Below are 22,396 nucleotides of genomic sequence, written 5' to 3' on the forward strand. Positions count from 1 at the left end.
GGCCAGCTTTATCAGAGCACTCATGAGGCTTGCACTTGCTTGCATGCTCTGCCCCTCCTGAAATGTGTCCTCTTTGAGGCCAGGGGTAATATCTGTATCCTACTTTATGTGTCTAGCATCCAGCACACAGGAGGCTCAATAAATATTTGTTGAATGAATCGGGGACAAGGAGAAATGGTCAAGAAATGCCTAATGTTAATAGCAAGCCCTTACCCAGCACTTATGCCAAGTACTACACAAAGGCATATACACTGAATAGACTGATTTATTCCTAAAACAACACTGAGGTAGAAGCCACTATTATCTTCACTTTAAATGTAAGAAAACTGCATCACAGGGGCTTCCCTGGTGGCGCAGTGGTTGAGAATCCGCCTGCCAATGCAGGGGACACGGGTTCGGGCCCTGGTCTGGGAAGATCCCACATGCCGCAGAGCAACTGGGCCCGTGAGCCACAACTACTGAGCCTGCGCGTCTGGAGCCTGTGCTCCGCAACGAGAGGCCGCGATAGTGAGAGGCCCGCACACCGCGATGAAGAGTGGCCCCCGCTCGCCGCAACTAGAGAAGGCCCTGGCACAGAAACGAAGACCCAACACAGCCAAAAATAAATAAATAAATTAAAAAAAACAAAAACAAAAAAATTGCATCACAGAGAGACTAATCACTTGTCCAAGGTTACACATGAACTAGGAATTGACAAGTGTGGGACTGGATGAGGGCTGCAAGGGGTGTTCCCATTGGTGGGATTCGTAGCTTTTAGGATACTGAAGGCTTTTGCATTCTTGGACTTTTTAGGGGGACGGGGAAAAAGACATTGCTCAAGGACATAAGGGGTAGAAATGGAGAGAAACAAAAGAAAGCAGCCAAAGTTTTGCTGTGAAAGGCTAGAGTCTGGAGAGGAAATCTCCATTCACCAGCAAGAAAAATAAAAACATTAATACTTGAATTATGGCTTAACCATGACATGCAATTGCTTGTGCCCCAGAGCTCCCCCTGCCATTTACGGGGAACACCATCATCAAAATCTCGTCCCTGATAAACCACAACCTGAAGAGGAATCATGACTCCAGTTCTGGCTTCTCCACTGTATTATCCCAGACACAGGTCTTCCGTGGCTTCCCCCAACCTGTCCCTCCTCTGATAGCCCTTATTCTGGCCAATGGACCTAGCACTCACCCAACTCGTTATGCCAGAAAATCTGGAAGTCTTCCAACATTCCTCCTTCACTTTCCACCTTCACATTCAATTGATCTCTGAGTTTTGTGGATTCTATTTCATAAATCCATAATCTATCCAATCAATCAGTCAATCTTCATTGTGTGCTAAGAGTGTGCAATGATGAACTGGATGAGATTCCATCCAGCCCTGCCTTCCCAAGCTTCAAGGAGCTGAGCATCTTAAAGAGGGCATTTTGCAAATGAACAGCCCTCCTACTGCAGAGTAGTAAATGCAAGAAATGGATAAATAGAGGGCTGGGGGTGGGGGGAAATCCCGGAGGGGTGTATCATCATCTAGGGAAGCCTGAGGGGTTTTCTCTTGGCTGTGTCCAAAGTGAAGTCTGAAGGATGTATGTGTACCAGGAACCCAGTGAAGGCGGAGGCAAGTGCAAATTTCTGGAGTCAAGAACAGAGCCCAGAGTGTGGAGGACTGGCAATTCACTACCACCCTAGAGCCTCAAAGCTGGTCTCCAATTGGGTCTTAATTCAGCAACTACACTGCCTAAAGACTTTCCATTCCTCAAAAGAAAACAAACCCAGCACCATCTTTCCTGTCTGTAGAGGTTTGCCCTTCAAGAAGCGTCTCCCAGCATTTGTCATTCGTCCTGAGCATCCCCTCAGGTACCTGCTAGTACAACACCTCTCACCTGTAGGGAGTTTTCGGTGTACAGTATTGGAGAAGACAGACCTTGAGGGAGCATCTCTGCGAGTTCTGGGGGTTGGAAAACCATGGAACGACCTGGTAAGGACCCATCAGCCTCGCCGCCCACGGCTCACCCGCTGTCACTGGGAGCCTCCAGGCCTGCCACCTGCTTGTCCTGGCCCCGATATGTCCCAGTGCTTTATTCACTCTTCCACCACCCTTCGCCCCCCGCCCAAGGCCACTGCCCATCTAGACCCGACCCCAGCCCGACGTCCTCCCCGCGTGGCCACCGCGCTCCGCTGAGGTGGAGGATGCGGCGCGGCCAGGCAGCTCCCGGAAGGCAGCCGCCGGCCGGCTTCCCCACAGCCAGTGCCCACCCCAGGCGGGCTCTCTCCTCGCGTCTCCCATCCCCGGACCGGACAGCGGGTGTCCGGCGCGAAGACCCCGTGGGCCCCGCTTCGGCCGCCTTTCCCAGGAGGGCGCGGGGGGCCGCTCTGCGGGCAGACCTCGGCCGCGGGGTCCCCACTCGCAGCCCGCCGGGGACTCGCAGGGGCGCGCTCGGTCGGGAGCGCGCGCGCCCGGCTGCTCCGAGGTCCGGCAGTGGCGCGAGGCGGGCAGAGGCGGAGCCGAGGGCGGGCCGGTCGCAGCCTCCGCCAGTCCCCGCTCCTTCCCCACCACCCCAGCAGAAGCGCGCCACCTCCCCGCCCCCACTCCCCTCCCCCACCGCGCGCGCTCCGCCCGCCCCGGAGCCTCGCCCTCCGCCACGATGAGCAAATGAGCGCGAGCGAGGGCATGAAATTTAAATTCCACTCAGGGGAGAAAGTGCTGTGCTTCGAGCCTGACCCCACCAAGGCGCGAGTGCTGTACGATGCCAAGGTGCCGCCGCGGAGGGACAGGGAGGAGGCGCGGGCCGGGGACCCCGGGACGGGAGGCGAATGCGGATGCGGGTGTGGACGGCGCCGCGGATCGGGGGAAGTGGCGGGGCCCGGGTGCTCCCTGATCGCGGCTCCTCGGCCTGCGCGGCGCCACACGGGCGACAGGGGGCGCACGCGGGGCACCGCGACGGGGAGTCGGGGCCTGGGCGCTTCCGCTTCCGCCCGGTCCCTGGAGTGCACTGGCGCACTTGGAACCTGGTGTGCGACGTCGTTAGGCCGGGGAGCTGGCAGCGGGGGCCGCGTGTCCAGGAGGTCGCTGGCACACAGCTTCTGCCTTCCGGTTAAACCGCCCCTCATCCTGTGCGGTCTAGTGCCGCGTGGGCTCCCTCGCAACGCCCTGATCGACCAGGGCCAGATCCTAATCCATAGCGCCGCAGTGCTGGCCGTGGACTGGCGACGTCGTTGCCCTGGGGCCCCAGTCGTGTCTAGGCTCGCCCCCTCCCGTAGGCCGCGACCCCCACCCCGAGGGCAAGGTTGCCCGGCTGTCATAGTCCTTCAGGGCCTTGCAACGTTTAGGTTTTCAATCTCCGTGTCGCGCCCCGTGCCCGTCCACCTAAGTCTCCGGGGCTCGGGGGACGTTGAGCCACATCTGCAGCAACTAAGGTCTGAACGGCCAGAGGGAGTTGGCCTCGCACTCCGGGAGTTGGGGGCTAGCCCCGGGCCCCAGGTGTGTCTGGGAGGTGCTGCGCTTTGGGGGATTGCCCAAGCCTTCCGGGCTCTACATTTTACTTTCGGACTTTGCCCCCGCTGCCCCCGTCTCAGTTTTCTGTTTGCTGTGCTTCCTCCCTCCCCGCCTTGAGTCTCCCCAAGGGTGACACGCCCCATCATTTGCCCCAGACGTTTAACAGGGGACACCGCTGGGAGGGATGGCGTAAGCTGCGAGCCGAACTGGACCTGGACGCAGCGGAGCCCAGGAGACTACAACTCCCAAAGGCCTCTCGGCTGCAGCTCGCTTGTCTAGCCTGGACCCTTTTTAGTTAGTGACAGTTCGGCCGGCCAGTGGTTTCGGAAGCTGCACCCGTTCTCACACTCAGAGACCAATCGGGGTGGTTGGAGGGATGCTTCCTATTTTGAGGCATCCACTCAGGAAAAAAAATGGAATTGAAAGGAAAAATGTTTCAGTCCAGCTCTCTGTCTAAAAAAGGAGAGAATGCTTTCTTTTCTTTTACGAAAAGGTCTATGATCTAGTTTTCCTGATCCAGCTTCTAATATTCTCTATGCTTTATCGTTTGTGGACGATATTTCCTGGTTTCAGATTGTCGATGTTATTGTTGGGAAAGACGAAAAAGGCAGAAAGATCCCAGAATATCTGATCCATTTTAATGGTTGGAACAGAAGGTGAGTGTACTTGTTAAACCGGACTGAAAATTGATCACCTCTGCACAGGAACATTGCAAACTTCTTTGTTAAGTTCTAGAAACACTCCTAGGAAAGTTTCATTTCCTGTTTTTGCTTTTTTTTTTTTTAATCAAACCTTGCCTACTCTGAAGAATGATTATTTCTAAGTCGATTATATTTGGATTCTCTATGGGTAATTTTGGAAACCCCAGTTGCTTCTGTGTCTGAATGAGTTCCGTTTTCAGTTTATTTACATCTTTTTTGTGATTTTAAAATATTTAAATAGTTTTCTAAAATGTAAGTAATTCTGAGACACATCTGTTCCTGTGAGGTGCTTTTAACATTTGTTTCATATCACACTAAAATAATGAATTTTACATTCTTTTCCTTTTTTGTTTGATTAGCTGGGATAGATGGGCAGCTGAAGATCATGTCCTTCGTGACACCGATGAAAATCGGAGATTACAGCGTAAATTGGCAAGGAAAGCTGTAGCTCGCCTGTAAGAATACAAAAAGCATATAAATGTTACTCAGTGTGTTTTCTTTTAGTGTTTAGAATTGTTATGGTATAAAAGTTTTAAAATCTGGTAAACATGGTTTCTTAAGTAATTTTACATTCTTAAAGTGTGTTAGCGAATAGTGTTTCTATTGTATTCAAAATAACTGCTGTGCTTTCAGAGAGGTTATTGTGTAGTATTCTGAAGTGGAGATTACCAGTTATGTTTTAAAGTTTAATTATATCTTAGGTACTTAGGAATTACTGTTATTGTGTTTTGTTTTTTTCCTCAAGACCAATATCAGTCATCATCAGCATTTCAGTTGTGTTTGTTTCAGGAGAAGCACAGGAAGAAAGAGGAAGCGCTGCAGGTTGCCTGGTGTGGACTCTGTCTTAAAAAGCCTCCCTGCTGAAGAAAAAGATGAAAATGTTGAAAACTGTGAGTGGCTTGACTCATTTTCTCTGGTTAAAAGGAGTTTTACCTAGTTCTTTTATACCGCAGGATTGAGGGGGAAGATTCATTCGAATTATAGACAGGGAAACATTTTAAGCTCATCACGTAAAACATTTGCCCCTTTTGTTTTTGACAATTAAAGTATTAGTCAAAAAAAAAAAAAAAAAAGTAGCAGTCAATAAGTTTCTAATTAGACCTCATCAGTCTTGCACATGACCACTGCCTTCTCAGCCAGTGTCTTTATACGGACCCCTCAGAGGTGCATTCTCATGTTTTCTTCTTGGTACCTTGCTCCACTTATGAATGCGGCAGGGAACCATAGGCTCCTAGGTGACTAAACACTTGCACATCATTTACCTGTGTGGTTTTTGCATCCCTTGAAATTGGTGTTATATTTTTTCAAAATAAATTTCTATTCTGAAAGTTACAGTAAGTAACTGTAACTTTAAGTGCTTAATAGTAACAGTAAGTGTAACTGTAAATAGTAACTGTAAATAATAACTGTAACTTTAAGTGCTTAAGTAACAGTAACTTAATGCTGTAAGTGTTCAGCATTTAAAATTTATGCAGGATAGTAGTTTATTATTACCAGCAGTAGGACATGCATGCCACCTTAAAGAATTGTAAACATAAGGGTTAGGGAAGTGTATAATGCAGGTTTGCCTGGTATTTTTTGTTTTACCTAGCAATAAGCAGTTCCTCTGATGACAGTAGTGAAGAAAAGGATGAAGAAATAAGTGAAGAAAGTGATATTGAAGAAAAGACTGAAGTGGTATAAAGTTTTTATTGTAAAAACTCTTTGTCTTTGGCATATATTTTAGTGGTAAATTTCTAGTTGTGAAATTTTTTTTTTAACCAAATATTGTAAAATTGTACTTCATATATAAGGGAAAATAACCCTCAACCCTTAGTTATAGTTACTGTAAGAACCTCTCCATGGCTCTTCGTACCCATAAAGTGTTTTCACAAATCATAGTTACCTCTTTCTTTCCAGTGAAAGTGTTAACTTTTTATAATGCCGATTAAGTATCTGAGTTTGGCATCTTCTGTTTGCCTGTCTACAAAGTTAACATGAATCCCGCTGGTAAAGTTAAGTTGGGAAAAAGCAAAATAATCATTTGCAATGTGGTTAGTGGCCTAAAACAAGTTAACTTTTGGCTTTTAATATACTTTTCATTAGACCACTTGGCATCATTACTGGTGTAAATGTCGAAGATTAACTGGGTTTGTTTCGTTGTAGGCTGTCCTTAACGTTAGTCCTTCTTTGGATATAGACTGTCTGCTTTAGGTAGCTAAAAATGGAATTGTGATATTGCAGAAGGAAGAACCAGAGCTGCATGCAAAAAAGGAAATGGAAGAAAGAACAATAACTATAGAAATCCCTGAAGTTCTGAAAAAGAAGCTTGAGGACGATTGTTACTATATCAACAGGAGGAAACGGGTATACAGGGATAACATACAAAACATGGATCTGTAATAGAGCTTTCATTTAGCTGTACTTTGCAATCTTAAAAAGTTGAGAACCTTGGAGGAATGAAATTCATATTTTAAGTTTTGTACTGAGTCGGGTTTTAAACTTCTCTGACAGTACTGTTCTGCTGATGAAAGTGTGCAGTCTTTTCCAGCTCTGGCTGCCTATTAGAATCTTCTAGGGAGCTTCGCAAAGTCCTGATGCCTGGGCTTCAACCAAGAGGTCAAGGTGAAATTGATTCTTGGTGTTGGGGGCGGCAGCTGTGGCTATCTTAGAGGCTCCGCAGGTGGTTCTAATGGATCACTAAGCTGAGAATCACTGCTTGCATTTATTTTTAAAATTATTACTGTAATCTACATGGGGATATGATCAGTAGAAGAAAAAAGTCAAAGAGCTGCAAAGCACATTTACTTAAAAAATTATCTTCAAACACAACTGGCTTTATTTTTGAGCTTCAAATATGATGTAGACAAGTCCACTGTTTCTTGGAATATATGGTTTATACAATGGGATGTATACATCAGATGTTTATATTTTTGTTAACAGTTAGTGAAACTTCCGTGCCAGACCAACATCATAACTATTTTGGAATCATACGTGAAGCATTTTGCTATCAATGCAGCCTTTTCAGCCAATGAGAGGCCTCGTCACCATCACGCTATGCCACATGCCAACATGAATGTGCATTACATCCCAGCAGAAAAGAAGTAAGTAGGGGAGGGATAGTTGGCGTTTCATGGTTCGCTTTGGGTATTAGAGAAGTGACTTCCATTTAGAACAAGTAACATGTCTCTGTTTCAGTTATTATGAATTCATTTACTATAGCACTTGATGATTCACGTAATAACCAGTTTAATTTCAAAATATTCTCCCTTTTTCAGAATGTTCAGTAACTCCTTAGGTATGTGGTGTGGATCCATTGAGTATATGCACTGCCTCAACACCTGGAGAAGTTTTTTTCAGTGATGTAACTTAGGGAGATAACTCTTTTTTTTCCTTGAGAAGTACCAGAATGGGGGATGAGAATTTTCTCAAGGCTTGTTTACAAACAGGTCTTTATCCTAGTCTGAGAAATGGTCCTCATAGCTTGCCTTGCGCACATGACCCCGCGGGAGTAGAATCAGACAAGTAGATTGTTCAAGTTTAAACAGGTGTGTTAGTTCATCAGGACCGCCCCCTTCAGCTCCCGGTGATTGGGGTCTGTCCACCTTCTGCAGCACAGACTGCTTGGGCTCCTTGTGTGGCACTGGGCATATTCATTTGTGTTTAGTGTGGTAAGGTAAAATTACTTATTGCACTTTATATTATAGATCTGTGTTCCCATTTAATTCTTTATTATTAGCATCTACAGACTGACTTTATTTTTTACACACATAGGTGTAGTGTATAGCATTTAAAACTCTTCCTTCTTAAAATGTGCAATTTCAGTGTGACATTTTGGAAAGTTCTATTATTTTATTGCATCTCTAATCTCTTTAATCCTTCCAGCGTTGACCTTTGTAAGGAGATGGTGGATGGATTAAGAATAACCTTTGATTACACTCTCCCATTGGTTTTGCTCTATCCATATGAACAAGTTCAGTATAAAAAGGTGACTTCGTCCAAATTTTTTCTTCCGATTAAGGAAAGTACCACAAACGCTAATAGGTAAGTTAACTTGCAGTTCAACCATCAGATATCAGCAATCAAATAGCTAAATCTGTTTTTGAAGATTTCCATTGGATGCTATGGGGCCAACACATTTGGAGGAGGGAGTAAATTGCAAAGCGCCCATACTGGTGGTTTTCTTTTTTCCTGGGTAAGCTAAGTCATCAGTCACTTGCAGATGGCTCTAAAAGGTTTTACCAAGTGAAGATTTCAGTGTAGAGAAGTTGGCTCTCGTGTAGCCATGCCGTGCTTTCCAAAGACAGTGGGGTGAAGAGAGCACGGCCTGAGAAAGGTAGATGTGGGTTTGAATTTGGCTCCCTCACGTATAGGTTGTGTGACTTGGGGAGGTGTCTTTTGAGCCTCTTGCTTTTGCCTCTGTACGATAGAAAGAACATTTGCTTCTGTAGGTAGTTATTAAATGAGGAAGTTCATGAAGAGCTGGCCACCTTTGCCCTTCAGGTAAGGTTAGTTTCCTTCCCGCTCCGCTGTGTCACCGCTTTCTTCCCTCAGTGACCAAGCATTTCCAAATATCTATTCTTTGGGGGGGATGAAAGTCCCCCAACCTGAGTCTGTGCCTACATCTGTGTAAGCTACTTCCCTCTCTCCCCGAGGCCTGTCTTCCTGAGAGAGACAGTGGTCTGTTCTCATGATTTCCACTCATCCATCTCTTCTTGCCTGTTTACCATCTGCCTTTGTCTCCCACCTCCCTCTGCTCCGCAAGGGCACTGATAGCTGCCCACTTGCTGTGCCATGTGTCGGCCACCTTTTCCCCCCACCCCGTCCCTTTCCTTCCCGGGTCCTGTCTCCTGGTTGTCTGCCTCATGACCGTCTCTTCTCAGCCTGCCTTCCTTCCCCATTGGTTCCACCCCATTTGAGAGGCCTGTGTGACTGTGACTCACTGGGGACCTGTGTTGATGTCCCCATGCCCTCCTCCAAACCTCGAGGCTCCCAGTGTCTGGCGTGGCCTCTGTGTTTCCACAAAATCTGGCCGTTGTTTGTGGTGGTTCTAGTCTTACCAGTAGTTACACTGTGATGAGATAATGTAGTATTCTTATTCTCTCCACCAGGGTTTCTCAACCTTGCATCTCCTGATGTTTCGAACTGTATCATCTTTTGTGGGGGGCCGTCCTGTGCATTGTAGGGTGCTGAGCAGCGTCCCTGGGCTCTACCCATTAGACCCCAATGGCACTTTCCCAGTTGTGACAATCAAAACTGTCTCCAGAAGGTGTCAGTGTCCCCTGGCAGAGTGGAATCACTCCCAGTTGAGAACCACTGATCTAAGACAAGTCGAAAAGGGCATCACAGTCTTTAATGCCAGCGTGCCTTGAGGAATTAAAGGGTTAAAATGATTTAATATGTTTAGTTACTTTTTAAGAAAATATTTGTTTTGGCACATCTGGAAGTGAAAGTTTCTGAGCCTCCTGGAGTGGAGTGGAGGGTGTGTTTACTGTCTGAAAGAAGACATTGAAGAGCCCCTCCAGGTTTTACAGGGATTCTGTGGGCCAGGCATGTGTGACGTTCTCCCCTTTCTTCCGTAGGAGCCAGGAGGAGCTCTCTCCAAGCCCACCTTTGTTGAATCCATCCACACCACAGTCCACGGAGAGTCAGCCAACCACAGGCGAGCCAGCCACCCCCAAAAGGCGCAAAGCCGAGCCCGAAGCCTTGCAGTCTCTGAGGCGGTCCACGCGCCACTCCGCCAATTGCGACCGGCTGTCTGAGAGCAGCGCCTCGCCTCAGCCCAAGCGCCGGCAGCAGGACGCGTCTGCCAGCATGCCCAAGCTGTTCCTGCACCTGGAAAAGAGTAGGTCCACTCCCCGTGCAGGAAGGCTGCGCCGGGGGCAGCCGATGTTCACTTCGTGCTCCTGAAAGGAGTCCAGCCGGCAGGAGGGGCTGGGGGAGAACAGGATGAGCACAGGGTCACATCCAGGTTCGCCTGCTCGCCTCTGGGAATTTGACTCCGGAGTTCGGCCGCCTGAGGCTCCTGAGGCGTTTTCCCTAACCTACCGTCAGCTATAGCTAAGAGAAGGGAGCCCCCCACGCCTTCACTAGTTACGTCCTGTCCCTGTGCATTTGCCTCTTCTGGGCGTGTATTCATAACAGTAGAATCATACTATATGTGGCCTTCTGCCTATGGCTTCTTTCACTTAACATAATGTTTTCAAGGTTCATCACGCAGCATATCTCAGTACTTGATTCCTTTGCTTTGCGTTTTTCTGCCAAATAATATTCCAGCTATTGTCTTTAATAGGGAAGTCTTATTGTTAAAGATTAATAACGTCTCTGCTGCTTGTAAAGGTCTTCCAGCAATCTTTAATTCAGTAGCTGTGTGATTTACAAGTGAATAATTAACATCTTTTCCTTTTGAAGAGACACCCGTTCATAGCAGATCATCTTCACCTGTTCCTCTGACCCCTAGCAAGGAAGGGAGTGCGGTGTTTGCTGGCTTTGAAGGCAGAAGAACTAATGAAATAAATGAGGTAAAGAGTTAGTGCCTGCTGTTCATCCCCAGTGAGTCCTTCCTTTCGTGGTTTCTTGAATCCTGCAAGAGGAACTTGGGTTTTCTTAGAAGAAACATTGTTACTCTTGCTGCAATAGTAACAGAATTGTTCATATGATTGTAACATTGTATTTGTGGTTTCTTAAATGAGACAATGGTTAGGATTCCAGCCCTACACTTAACATTCATCTTTTATTTCAAATAAGTACAAGTATTGAAGTGTGAGTATTTTCATTTTATGGAACAGTTATCAGCACATTTTTTCTGCAAAAGGCCAGAGTAAATATTTTAAACCTTGCGGGCCACACAGTTGCTGTTGAGACTACCCAGCTCCAAAGCAACCATAGGCACTCTGTAAATGAATGAGTGTGCTGTGGTCCAATGAAACTTTATTTATGGATGCTGAAATTTGAATATCAGATAATTTTTGTACGTTATGAAATATTATTCCACTTTTGGCATTTTCTCAATCATTTAAAAATATGAAACCCATCCTCGGGACTTCCCTGGTGGTGCAGTGGTTAAGAATCCGCCTGCCAATGCAGGGGACACGGGTTCGAGCCCTGGTCCGGGAAGATCCCACATGCCGCGGAGCAACTAAGCCCGTGCGCCACAACTACTGAGCCTGCGCTCTAGAGACCGTGAGCCACAACTACTGAGCCTCTGTGCTGCAACTACTGAAGCCTGCGTGCCTAGAGCCCATGCTCTGCAACAAGAGAAGCCACCACAATGAGAAGCCCGCGCACCACGACGGAAGAGCAGCCCCCGCTCGCCGCAACTAGAGAAAACCCGTGCGCAGCAACGAAGACCCAACGCAGCCAAAAATAAATAAATAAATAAATATTTGTTTAAAACCATCCTCAACAGTAGTATTATCATCATCCCTTTGAAGGCATGCTACATGCCAGCATTGTGCCAGGCGCTTGGCCTAAATTACCTCACGTTCTCGAGAATAGCCTCACCACCAGAGTTCCATTTTACGGATGGGAAAACTTCAATTTAAAACTATTTTTAAGGCCAGTTAACTGAGGTAGGTAGTGAGTGTTTCAGGAGTTCAGGAGATGTCTTAGTCCACTGGGATATTCTGTGAATCTCACCTGGGAAGTGGGATTTTTCTTGTTTCTGTGCATAGGGAAGGATGGCTTTACTAGAAAGAATATTTGATGACAGGGGTCGGCAAACTTTTCTTATAAAGGGTCAGACTGTAAATATCTTCAGGGTTGTGCACCAGCGTGAAAGCGGTGTGGATAGTTCACAAATGAATGAGTGTGCTGTGTGCCTCCAAAATTCATTCACGCACGCTAGTAATTGAATTTCATATGACTTTCATATGTCGTGAAGTATTATTCATTTGATTTTTAAAAAACCATTAAAAACATAGCCGTTCTTAGCACAAGGGGGTTGGATTTGGCCCAAGGGCCGTAAGTTGGCTGACCCCTGCTAGAAAACCCAATTTGTGTTACAGTGATGTCGAGGGAAGATTTAGGAAATTCCTAGTGCAAGCCGTCCCTGATTTTCCATTTTTCAGACAAGAGGGCCCTGCAAGTGTTATTATTTAAGGGGAATCATGTTTCTTCTAGAAGACAGCTGAATATTGACGCACGGCCATTCCCAATCTGGTCACTGGTGCAAGGCCACCATCTAGTGGTTATAGGTAGAGCTGCAAGCTCTAGTGAAAAAGTAGGATTTCTAGTCAGTGGTTGGAGTTGGGCAGACTCTCAATGATTCGTGAGACCTTAGTGCATTCCCCCTCCATAAGTGCCTATATTGCAGTATGTTTTCCCCAGGGCTCTGCATCCTGACCACCTGAGACACTCTCCCAGTGACGTTCGCTGCCCCACCACATGGGGAGGGTCTGGACTCACATTCCTGCTTGAGATCACAGGTGGTTCCCGTGCACACCCCAGTTAAGAATCCTCCACTAGAAACCTGTTATTTTCCCCCATAATGCGTCTTTGATAAATAGGAGATGATTCACTGCATTGAGATGCAAAATTGAGTGAGGTAGACTGGCTTGCTAACTAACCAAATGAGCTGCTTTTGCACACATGCACTTCATGCCTCCAGGGATCTCAGACTCTCGTATGTTCACTTTGAGTATCATTGTGGAAAACAGGTCCCGAGCTTCAGCTGTGTGCACCACGAGGTTAGGTGCTGGGGATAGTATAAAGGTGCTGAAACTTACTCCTACCCTGAGCCTTGTACTGCACAGAAGGGTGGGGTCGGTGAGGCAAGGGCTGAAGCCCAGACATTCTGCATGGAGTCATATGGAACCGTGGTGGTACTTGTTAACTTCCACAATTTCATTTGATTAAATTGACTACATCAGCCTTTCTCGGGTCGTTTTGGCATCCTTCTGCTTTGTCTTGTAGAGGGTTTCCTTTGACGCTACTATTTCCAGATTAAACTTGACACCTCAAAAAGCAAAACAGCAACTCAGGAGAAGCGTTCTATAATTTGCTGAACTATTTCTATGGAAGCTCATCAGAGAGTTTTGAAATTCAACTCTTACTTTAACAGAAGCCCCAAATCCACCCACAGTTCTGAAATTCAAAGTGAAGGAAAATCAGTTACCAGGGTTGAAGTCTGTTTTCACTTGATTCAATGGATGAAATTAGGTTCCAAAGTGAATCTAACATAGCAGAAGATTAGAGAATCTTGAAACAATGGTAACATTACTCAAAACATCTTTGGGTCACTTTTTATTGCTTCACTGTCTAATACAGCAGGATTTTCAGTAAAGGAAAAGGGGCAAAATGACCAAAACAGTTACAGCTATTTTACAGGTAGTAGCTATTGAAAATTAGAAAATCAAATATTTCCCTAATCTAATTTTAAGTCTTCCTTCCTCATTTTATTTATTTTTATAAGTTTGTGTTTATTTGATATAGTGGCATTTTTAAAAATTAATTAATTAATTAATTAATTTATGGCTGTGTTGGGTCTTTGTTTCTGTGCGAGGGCTTTCTCTAGTTGCGGCAAGTGGGGGCCACTCTTCATCGCGGTGCGCGGGCCTCTCACTATCTCACTATCGCGGCCTCTCCTGTTGCGGAGCACAGGCTCCAGACGCGCAGGCTCAGCAGCTGTGGCTCACGGGCCTAGCCACTCCGCGGAATGTGGGATCCTCCCGTACCAGGGCTCGAACCCGTGTCCCCTGCATTGGCAGGCAGACTCTCAACCACTGCGCCCCCAGGGAAGCCCCTGGCATATTTTTTTAAATTTATTTTATTTATTTATTTTTGGCTGCGTTGGGTCTTCGTTGCTGCACGTGGGCTTTCTCTAGTTGCAGCGAGCGCGGGCTACTCTTCGTTGCGGTGCACGGGCTTCTCATTGTGGTGGCTTCTCTTGTTGCAGAGCATGGACTCTAGGCACGTGGGCTTCAGTAGTTGTGGCACGTGGGCTCAGTAGTTGTGGCTCGTGGGCTCTAGAGCGCAGGCTCAGTAGTTGTGGCACACGGGCTTAGTTGCTCCGCGGCATGTGGGATCTTCCTGGACCAGGGCTCGAACCCGTGTCCCCTGCATTGGCAGGCGGATTCTTAACCACTGCACCACCAGGGAAGCCCGAGTGGCATATTTTTTTCATCGTCATACAATTTGTCATAATTTTTAGGTGATTAGAAGTGTCTCCACGTTGCCAAGGAAGGTGGGATGGCTTTAGAACCTCCACATTGGTTTCTTGTCATTGTTTTTTTCCACATTTGGTTTCCTCCCATTTTCTGGTCCAGCTGTGAGGCAGCTCCAGAGGTGCCAGAGGGATGGGAAGCTTGGGTGTAGAAATGTGACACTTGATGGGTGATGTCTTTCTGCTGGCCTGAGAATGTCAATGTGTATGTATTTCTGCCGGGATTCCAAATGTTCAGATCTGTTGGTAATGGAGTGTTAAGATATAACAACAAAGCATTCAATCTGCTTTTCCCAGGTCCTCTCCTGGAAACTTGTACCCGACAGTTACCCCCCAGGTGACCAGCCACCTCCACCCTCTTACATTTATGGGGCGCAACACTTGCTGCGATTGTTCGGTAAGAAATCCTGGTCCCTGCTTTCTTCTTTCCCTTTTTATTATCTTTTTTGATTTTAACACTTATAGGCTTATGTACATCTTGTGGTAATTTTGGGGTCTAAGAAAAATCATTAAATGTTGATCTCAAAAAAAAACACCGAATGAATCTTAAGTTTCATAAAAATTGTGTTTGTAATGTTTGTACTACTACTCTGTTTTTGTGTTCAGTAAGAGTTTTGGTGTTGTTTGGCAACATAGATGTTAATTTCAATTCGAATAAAGACACATGGGGACCCAGAGGATCCCTGAGTGTGTCCTGCTCATCGCCAGATTCTGCCGATTGATTGTAAATGGTTTTGCTTTTATTTTTAATGCAGTGAAACTTCCAGAAATCCTTGGAAAGATGTCCTTTTCTGAGAAGAATCTGAAGGCTTTACTGAAGCACTTTGATCTCTTTCTGAGGTATTGTTATTAGCTTGTCAAAACTTACTCTGCCACCTTATATATGAACTTTTCTGAACTTGTCTTCAGCAGATGTGAAAGCTAGCTCTGTGGTATTTTAAATGGTAGCAGTATTACCCAAGTATGGTTGGTTCTAACAGTAATTGTAACATGGGGGTTTTGGGCTATTTTTTTCATAGTTTATCTGGTTTCTAAGTGAAGGGTATTCATTGTACGGAGGTAAAATTTTTTGGTGTCACTAGAAGAATCCAGTTGGATAGCCATGTGAATAGAAAATTAATTTTCTAAAGAAGTGATTGAGATTGATAATAATTTAATTCTATGTATTTTATTCAGGAGTACCCTAAGTATGTGACTTTTCTTTGTTGCATGTATATAAACTAACTTAAATTTACAGGTCTGATTTTGGTGTCTGTTTTGGAGTTAAGATAAATGTGCTGATAGTTTGTGAGTTCGGAGAAAGGTATTGTTTCCTTCACCTGACAGAGCCAGTCATTTTATTAATGTCAGATCATTTGCCCCGAGGCTCTCTCCCCTCCCCCGCATCTGGGGCTGTGGACCCCAGCCTCCGTTATGCCTGTGGCCCAACTCTCCCACCCAGATGTCTATTGACCAGTTCCTCTTGGCGTTCAAGGCTGGTTGTCACTCTGCCTCACCCAGCTTGTCATATCTCCCTGACCTGTTTCTTGGTTCTCTTTAAGGGGGTACCTTTTCCTTGTATTTAGTCCCCAACCTGCAAGAGCTAATCGAGTAGGATTTACCAGAGTGGAGACCACTCCAGCCAGAGAAATGGGTCTTGGAGTTTTTAAAAGATATTTGTGTGGGTATTTTGAATAAAGTATCCAATAAGTGGAATTAGACTTTATAACATTTTATTAGAAACAAGTTTCAAAAACGCTGTCTTCCCCTCCAGCCTCCCCCTCAAAAAAAAACCCACAACTGTTTGGCATCAACATTTCGTTAAGCTGAAATCAAATAATGCCAAAATGAGACACCTGCAAGTTAGTATAGGAGAGCCTGCTAATTTTGAGGTATGCCCAATACGAAATAGAAATTAGGGTTTTAGGAGGTAACTTAGAAAGATTTACAGATAAATATAGTACGGTTGACCCTTGAACAACACGGGTTTGAACTGCACAGATCGACTTATATGCGGATTTTTTAAAGTAGTAAATACTATAGTACTACATGATCCATGTGGTTTGTTGAGTCTAGGAATTTGGAAGAACAGTGGATATGGAGGGCCCAACTGTAAGTTATACAAGGATTTTCAACTGCGTAGAGGGTCGGCGCCCCTAACCCACACATTGTTCAAGGGTCAGCTGTAATGGGTTTTGAAAATGTATCCAAAGATGTCAACTAGAGAATCAATGGATCAGTAATTGCTGTAGGAAGGGTACAATCAAAGAAGAAAGAGTTATCTCTCAAATGAATTTTGATTTGGTTTTTACTGAAGAAGGTATTGCAGAGGTTTATCCTTATCTTTTTAGGAATTTGGACAGGTGGGAAGAGGCAGGGGAAACAAACACGAAGCTAATTGCTTAGCTTACTAGCTAATGTGGCCCATGTGAGAATGTTTTAGCCATTCATGGTGAAATATTTGATACTTCAGAGTCAAGGTAGTATCTCTGTGTTGCAGATTCTTGAGTGGCTACAGTTTAACATCCATCCATAGTCAGGCATAAGTCAGTCTTGCTTACCTATTTTGGTGGAACTGCGGCGCCTTTTGGCATGGCAAATTGGGACACAAAATGCTCTTCGCTAATTAAACCATTCAGTTTTGATTTAACTTAGGCCATGTAAGTATTGTGAATTTCTCAGGTGACATTTATTGAGTTTATAATTTATTTTTTATAGTTTGTTTTTAAAAGAGGAAAATGTGGGACTTCTGTGGTCAAGTGGCTAAGACTCCATGCTCCCAATGCAGGGGGCCCGGGTTCGATCCCTGGTCAGGGAACCGCATGCCACAACTAAAGATCCTGCGAGCCTCAACTAAGACCTGGCGCAGCCAAATATAAATAAGTAAATAAAGAAATGAGGAAACTGTAGAAATAGTCACGAGGCCTTTTTGCACCGAAGTGATTATATAATCAAGACTGCCACCTAGTGGAGTTTAGGTTCTATTTCTATTTGTACACTTGATAGTGAAAGGATTCCAATGAAATGGTCATTAACGTCGAAGCCGGATATGTGCAATGAAAGTAATCAGTATATAGACATCAAGATTATATTCATTATTTTTTTTCTATCTCATACAGAAAAGAGTGAAATGTTAGAGTGGTTGGAAGTTAAAATTTTGCTTCTTGGTATTTGGCCTTTGTTGTTGTGACCATAGGGGCTATTTGTTTTCTTTTTCCAGGTTTTTAGCAGAATACCATGATGACTTTTTCCCAGAGTCTGCCTATGTTGCTGCCTGTGAGGCGCACTACAGCACGAAGAACCCCAGGGCGATTTATTAAGGTTTTGATGGTTCTGGAAGAACAGCTTCTCTATCTAGCTTTGCACTCTCGGTTCCCAATAAGGAACTAGGGAGTTGGTGGGCCTTCCTTACAGGCAGAGCGAATGCGACACCTGCCTTGGGGGGGTGTGGCAGAGGCGGGCCCATTTGTTTGAGTTGCTTACCTACCGTAGTTATTTCTGTGAAGGATTACTTCCTAGGTACCTGAATGGCCTCCAACATGTGACCCTTGCCACGGTACATGTCGTCTGTGACGGCGGGAAAAGAGCAGCTGTGTTCACAGTGAAATGTTCACAAAAGTGTGCGTAGGTTGGGCTGTTTCAGTAGATGGAGTTACTTGTTAGCAATAACCACATTTTTTAGTTATTTGTTAGCATTAAACAAAATTGTTTTGCAAACCGTTTTCATTCTTGTGATGAGGCTGAGCAACAAGACATTAGTTTTGCTTGGAAACCGAAAAGTAGTCCCAGAATATTTTAGAGAGAGTTGATATTGATGGCAAAAGAAAATTTGCAGCTATACATTTGCTTGTTGCAGTTCCTTTCCTATAAAACCTTATTTTTGGTGATTTAAATAAAGCATTGCCTGAATGTTTGAGATTTTATAGCTACACTTGGTTGTGTAACGTTATAGTTCCCTTTCTGTAAGATGTTATTTTGGGTGATCTCAAATAAATCATTGCCCATCTTGTTGGAAAGAACCAAGAGAGAATTTTCACTCTGGTCTTGTCCTCTTTCTTCATTGTAGAAAAACAGTAAGGTAACTTTGATTCATAACTTTTTTGTGTTTTATTTTGTTTTCCCTTTGTGACTTTTTTATTAAGGACTTTTGTTTTCCTTTCCTTCTTTGATTTTGCCCGACTAGAAGGTGGTTACTGGAAGTTGGGGCAGCACCTCGCTGTCTTATTGCCCCACTCTGGGCTGGTTTGGGGCCAACATATTTACCCTCTTCCATCATTACCAGCTGATGGTCTCTGAAGTCAGCCTTCTAATCCTCATCTTAGTCTCTCACATGCCTGCCCTTTTCCCCAGGATATTTTAGAAAGTTCCAGCTCTGTTTGAGGGATGCCAGTACCATACAAGCCTTGAACATAGCATCTGCATTTTCTCGTAGCTCAGTTTAGTTGACCTTAATTTCCAAAGATCACTGGACATGAACGACAAGAGCCACAGGGAGTTTCAAAAGCTCTCTAAATGGTTCCATCAAAGAGACTTCTGTATACGCTGACCCGTGAGAATCAGAACCTCGAAGTCGAGTAATGTCATCTTAGTGCACATAGTTGCTAAGTAAAAGTCAGGTTTTGGCTTCTAACCTGGAGTAGCATTTGGGTTCATGCTAGGTTTCATCTCCATTTGGTTTATGCAATGCTTGTTTAAATCTGGTACACCTGCAGTATGCTCTGAATTGTTGAAAAAGTTAAATCAGTAATTATTCATGGCCTGGAATAGAAAAAATTTTTCTGTTATAAGAATCTACTTGTTAAATGTCCCCAATGAAATGAACACAGACTGTCTCTTGGAACATTTGTATAGTTATATACCTTGAGTTTACAATTAATGCATTTTCTAATAATGAACAATTATTTTCTTCCCCTAAAGGCATTTTTTTTTTTTTTTTTTTTTTGTGGCCGTGCGCATGCGGGATATTAGTTCCCCGACCAGGGATCAAACGTGTGCCCCCTGCAGTGGAAGTGTGGAGTCCTAACCACTGGACTGCCAGGTTCTTAATCACAACTTCCCTTAAGCTGATTTGTACCTTAGGTTGATTTAAATAACTGTTCAAAGTATTATCCCTTTATTGTATATTGCTAATAATTTTTCAATTAATTCATCAGTTAAAAAAATGATTTAAATGGCTAGACTGGACTTCCCTGGTGGTGCAGTGGTTAAGAATCCGCCTGCCAATGCAGGGGACGCGGGTTCAAGCCCTGTTCCGGGAAGATCCCACATGCCGCGGAGCAACTAGGCCCACGCACCACAGCTACTGAGCCCGCGTGCCACAACTACTGAAGCCCACTTGCCTAGAGCCCGTGCTCCGCAACAAGAGAAGCCACTGCAATGAGAAGCCCGCGCACCGCAACGAAGAGCAGCCCCCCGCTCGCCGCAACTAGAGAAAGCCCGCGCGCAGCAACAAAGACCCAACGCAGCCAAAAATGAATAAATTTTTAAAAATTAAAATAAATTTTGAAAAATTAAAGTAAATGAATTTAAATGTCTAGACCATCCTTATAAAAATTATACATTATCCTTTTTTTGTCAATTTTTATATTGTTACTTTCCTAAACTGCCAAATCTTGCGGTTAAGTATCACATCATTGGATTAATGTGTTCCTTTTAAGTTGTTTAAAGATGTATTAAAAATATTTCTATAACTTGTGTGTCATATCATTGTACCAGGACTTTGAAAAAAACACGTGAGAAGGAAAAAAACATTTCCGAACAGAAGTAGATTGTAAAGCATTTCATAGTACAGTGTATACAAAAAAAGAAAAATTTACCATTTTACAAAAGTTGACGTCTGTCATTAGATTATTTTATCAACTCTATAAATATTTGAGCAAGTGCAATTACCCTGTTTTGCCATTATTTTCTTAATAACTCAGTGGCCCTTGCCCTTTAACATTTAGCCAAAGGTAAGTTTATCTGAATGTTTATTGACAACCACCTAACTGTCTTACCAAAAACTGCTAGGTATTGAAAGATGAGGATGAGTAAGTCATTGGTGGGGGGATATAGTTAAAAGAATCTATACAGCCATACCACTGTTATTTTTACTAATCAAGTTAAGTTAGGAAGTGTGTTACTTTAACCAGTTCTTAATTTTAAAAAGTATAATGTAACCATAAATGGCAACATTTCCCCAAATTAAGCTCGTCCAAGAAAGAATGGGTAACTCTACTCTTTTAACTGGTGTGTGGATATCAGTTTAGGTGGGTTTGATTATTAAGTTTTCACTAGTTATAAAGTCTGGCAAGATGGTGTTAAGGGACTTGGTATCCATTGGGAAAAGAAGTTTCAACAGATTAAAATTAAAAGCAGTAACTTGGGGAAATCGTGTTTATACCCCAATGAGATAAGACTCCCCAATACACCAGTTAAATCTTTTTTTTTTCTTTTTTAGGAATTGGAGAGACACTTTTTTTCTAGCTTCTGCTTGTCTTATGCTTGAGCCAGATTCTTCCAGATGTTCATTTGGGACAAACCCTTAGATAGTGCATTTTTAAGCTGATTGAATTATGTTGGTTTTACCGAGTTTCAGTAAAAACAGGATGCTATTCTCTGTGTCTCTTTCTTGGAATACATCTTATAAACTCAAAAGTGAATTTGTAAATGGCCATTTCTTTGCTTCATCTTTCCCTCTGATTGGTGTAAATAGCGGGACCAGTAAGCAGAATATAAGTCCCCAGTGAATGTTTTCAAGGCCTGGGATGATGTGCTTACCCAGCTCCACTCCCTCTGTACATTGACTGGTGCATCAAATAGGAGGCCGGCCCAGATCATCTTGCTGAGATTATACATGTTGCCAATGTACCTCTGGCATTGAAAGCATACATAATACATCTGTCCTCAGACAGCAAGGAATACAGTTACTATAAATGAGTGAATAAGCAGGAGTCCATGTGTTATTGAACAGTCGGGTTGTGGACTCAAGGGGTTGGTGGGGATTTCTGAGGACAAAAGGAAAAGCAATGAAGGATCTGCTTCAGAAAAAGAGGATTAGGGCATGTTTGCTGGGTGACTTGCGGTGTAAGCCTTCCCTTCATCTCCGTAGGAGACCGCGGCCAAAATATCAACCATTCACTTCATGCTTGAGGAGATGGATTTGTGCTTTTGACCTTCTGTGGAGATGGATTGCCAGGCTGAGACTTGCCTCCAGTCAGGTGGGGAGAGAGCAAGGATACCCCAAGAGTTGGTAACGTCAGGTTCCTGTGTTCTTTCACTCACCAAAAGGGGTCCAGGAGGAGACAGACACAAATGGCCACATATTGTATGATTCCATTTATGTGAAGTGTCCAGAAGAGGCAAACTATAGGAACAGAGAGTAGATCAGTGGTGTCAGAGGATGGGGAGAGGAGGGAATTGGAACTGACTGCTAATAGGTCTGAGGTCTCTTCAGGGTGATGGAAATTTCTGGAATTAGTCATGAGTGTTCTCCCACTCTATGAATTTACTAAAAAACACTGAATTTTATACTCTTAAAAGGTGAATGTTATGGCATGTGAATTATATCTCAGTTAAAACAGGGAGATCTAGGGATTGGCTATGCCTAAAACTCAAGAAAAATACACCACGGAAATCCATTTTTGAGAGCTGAAAGTCTGTTTGATCTAATACTCCGGCATGCCTTCTTTCATGCTTCATTGTCCAAGGCAGGCAAGGCTCCTTTTCTCACTCCACTGACTTCACACTTCACCTGAAGGTCAGAAGATCCAGGGCTGTGCCTTCATACAATGTCCTTCTTAGGCAAATAGGGAGTTGGCAGATTTCAAACTTCTTTGACTCCCAAATTCTTCTGCATGCCAGGGCATGAGGAATAACTACATACTGATATTCTGATATAAGCCAAAAAAGGTTAACAAACAGAGAGGTTAGTGACAGCAAAAGTAATGTGAATTAAGAATAATGCAAACCATAGCCAGTTCATCTTTACAAGTCTTCCTGTTTTGGAGTTTCTTTGCAACATCAATCTTCATCCTTCCAGAAGGTCATAAAAAAATCATAGGAGGTAAAGTGCTCAACTGTGTTTTTCTATTGATTTGTACTTTTCTCATTCAGATTTACA

The 22,396-nt window shown here is 44.2% G+C and overlaps 2 protein-coding genes across 3 annotated transcripts; both read left to right on the plus strand.

Moving 5' to 3' along the window:
• The first annotated feature begins 1,943 nt into the window (after nt 1-1,943).
• On the plus strand, nt 1,944-2,627 carry LOC137757419 (uncharacterized). The gene has a single exon (XM_068534112.1). The coding sequence runs from the start codon at nt 1,944-1,946 to the stop codon at nt 2,625-2,627; it is 684 nt and encodes a 227-aa protein (XP_068390213.1).
• On the plus strand, nt 2,608-19,928 carry MSL3 (MSL complex subunit 3). 2 transcript variants are annotated; one of them, XM_068533329.1, is made up of 13 exons: nt 2,608-2,733; nt 4,048-4,130; nt 4,535-4,630; nt 4,965-5,065; nt 5,767-5,852; nt 6,399-6,521; nt 7,098-7,258; nt 8,040-8,198; nt 9,737-9,999; nt 10,566-10,675; nt 14,614-14,713; nt 15,072-15,156; nt 17,516-19,928. In XM_068533329.1, the coding sequence occupies exons 1-13, from the start codon at nt 2,632-2,634 to the stop codon at nt 17,613-17,615; spliced, it is 1,569 nt and encodes a 522-aa protein (XP_068389430.1). In that variant the 5' UTR covers nt 2,608-2,631; the 3' UTR covers nt 17,616-19,928. The 2 variants fall into 2 exon arrangements, with proteins under 2 accessions (XP_068389430.1, XP_068389429.1); XM_068533328.1 differs by lacking the exon at nt 2,608-2,733 and adding an exon at nt 2,797-3,459.
• The last annotated feature ends 2,468 nt before the right edge of the window (nt 19,929-22,396 follow it).

This window comes from Eschrichtius robustus, chromosome X (genome assembly GCF_028021215.1).
Source record: "Eschrichtius robustus isolate mEscRob2 chromosome X, mEscRob2.pri, whole genome shotgun sequence".
NCBI classification, from domain to species: Eukaryota; Metazoa; Chordata; class Mammalia; order Artiodactyla; family Eschrichtiidae; genus Eschrichtius; species Eschrichtius robustus.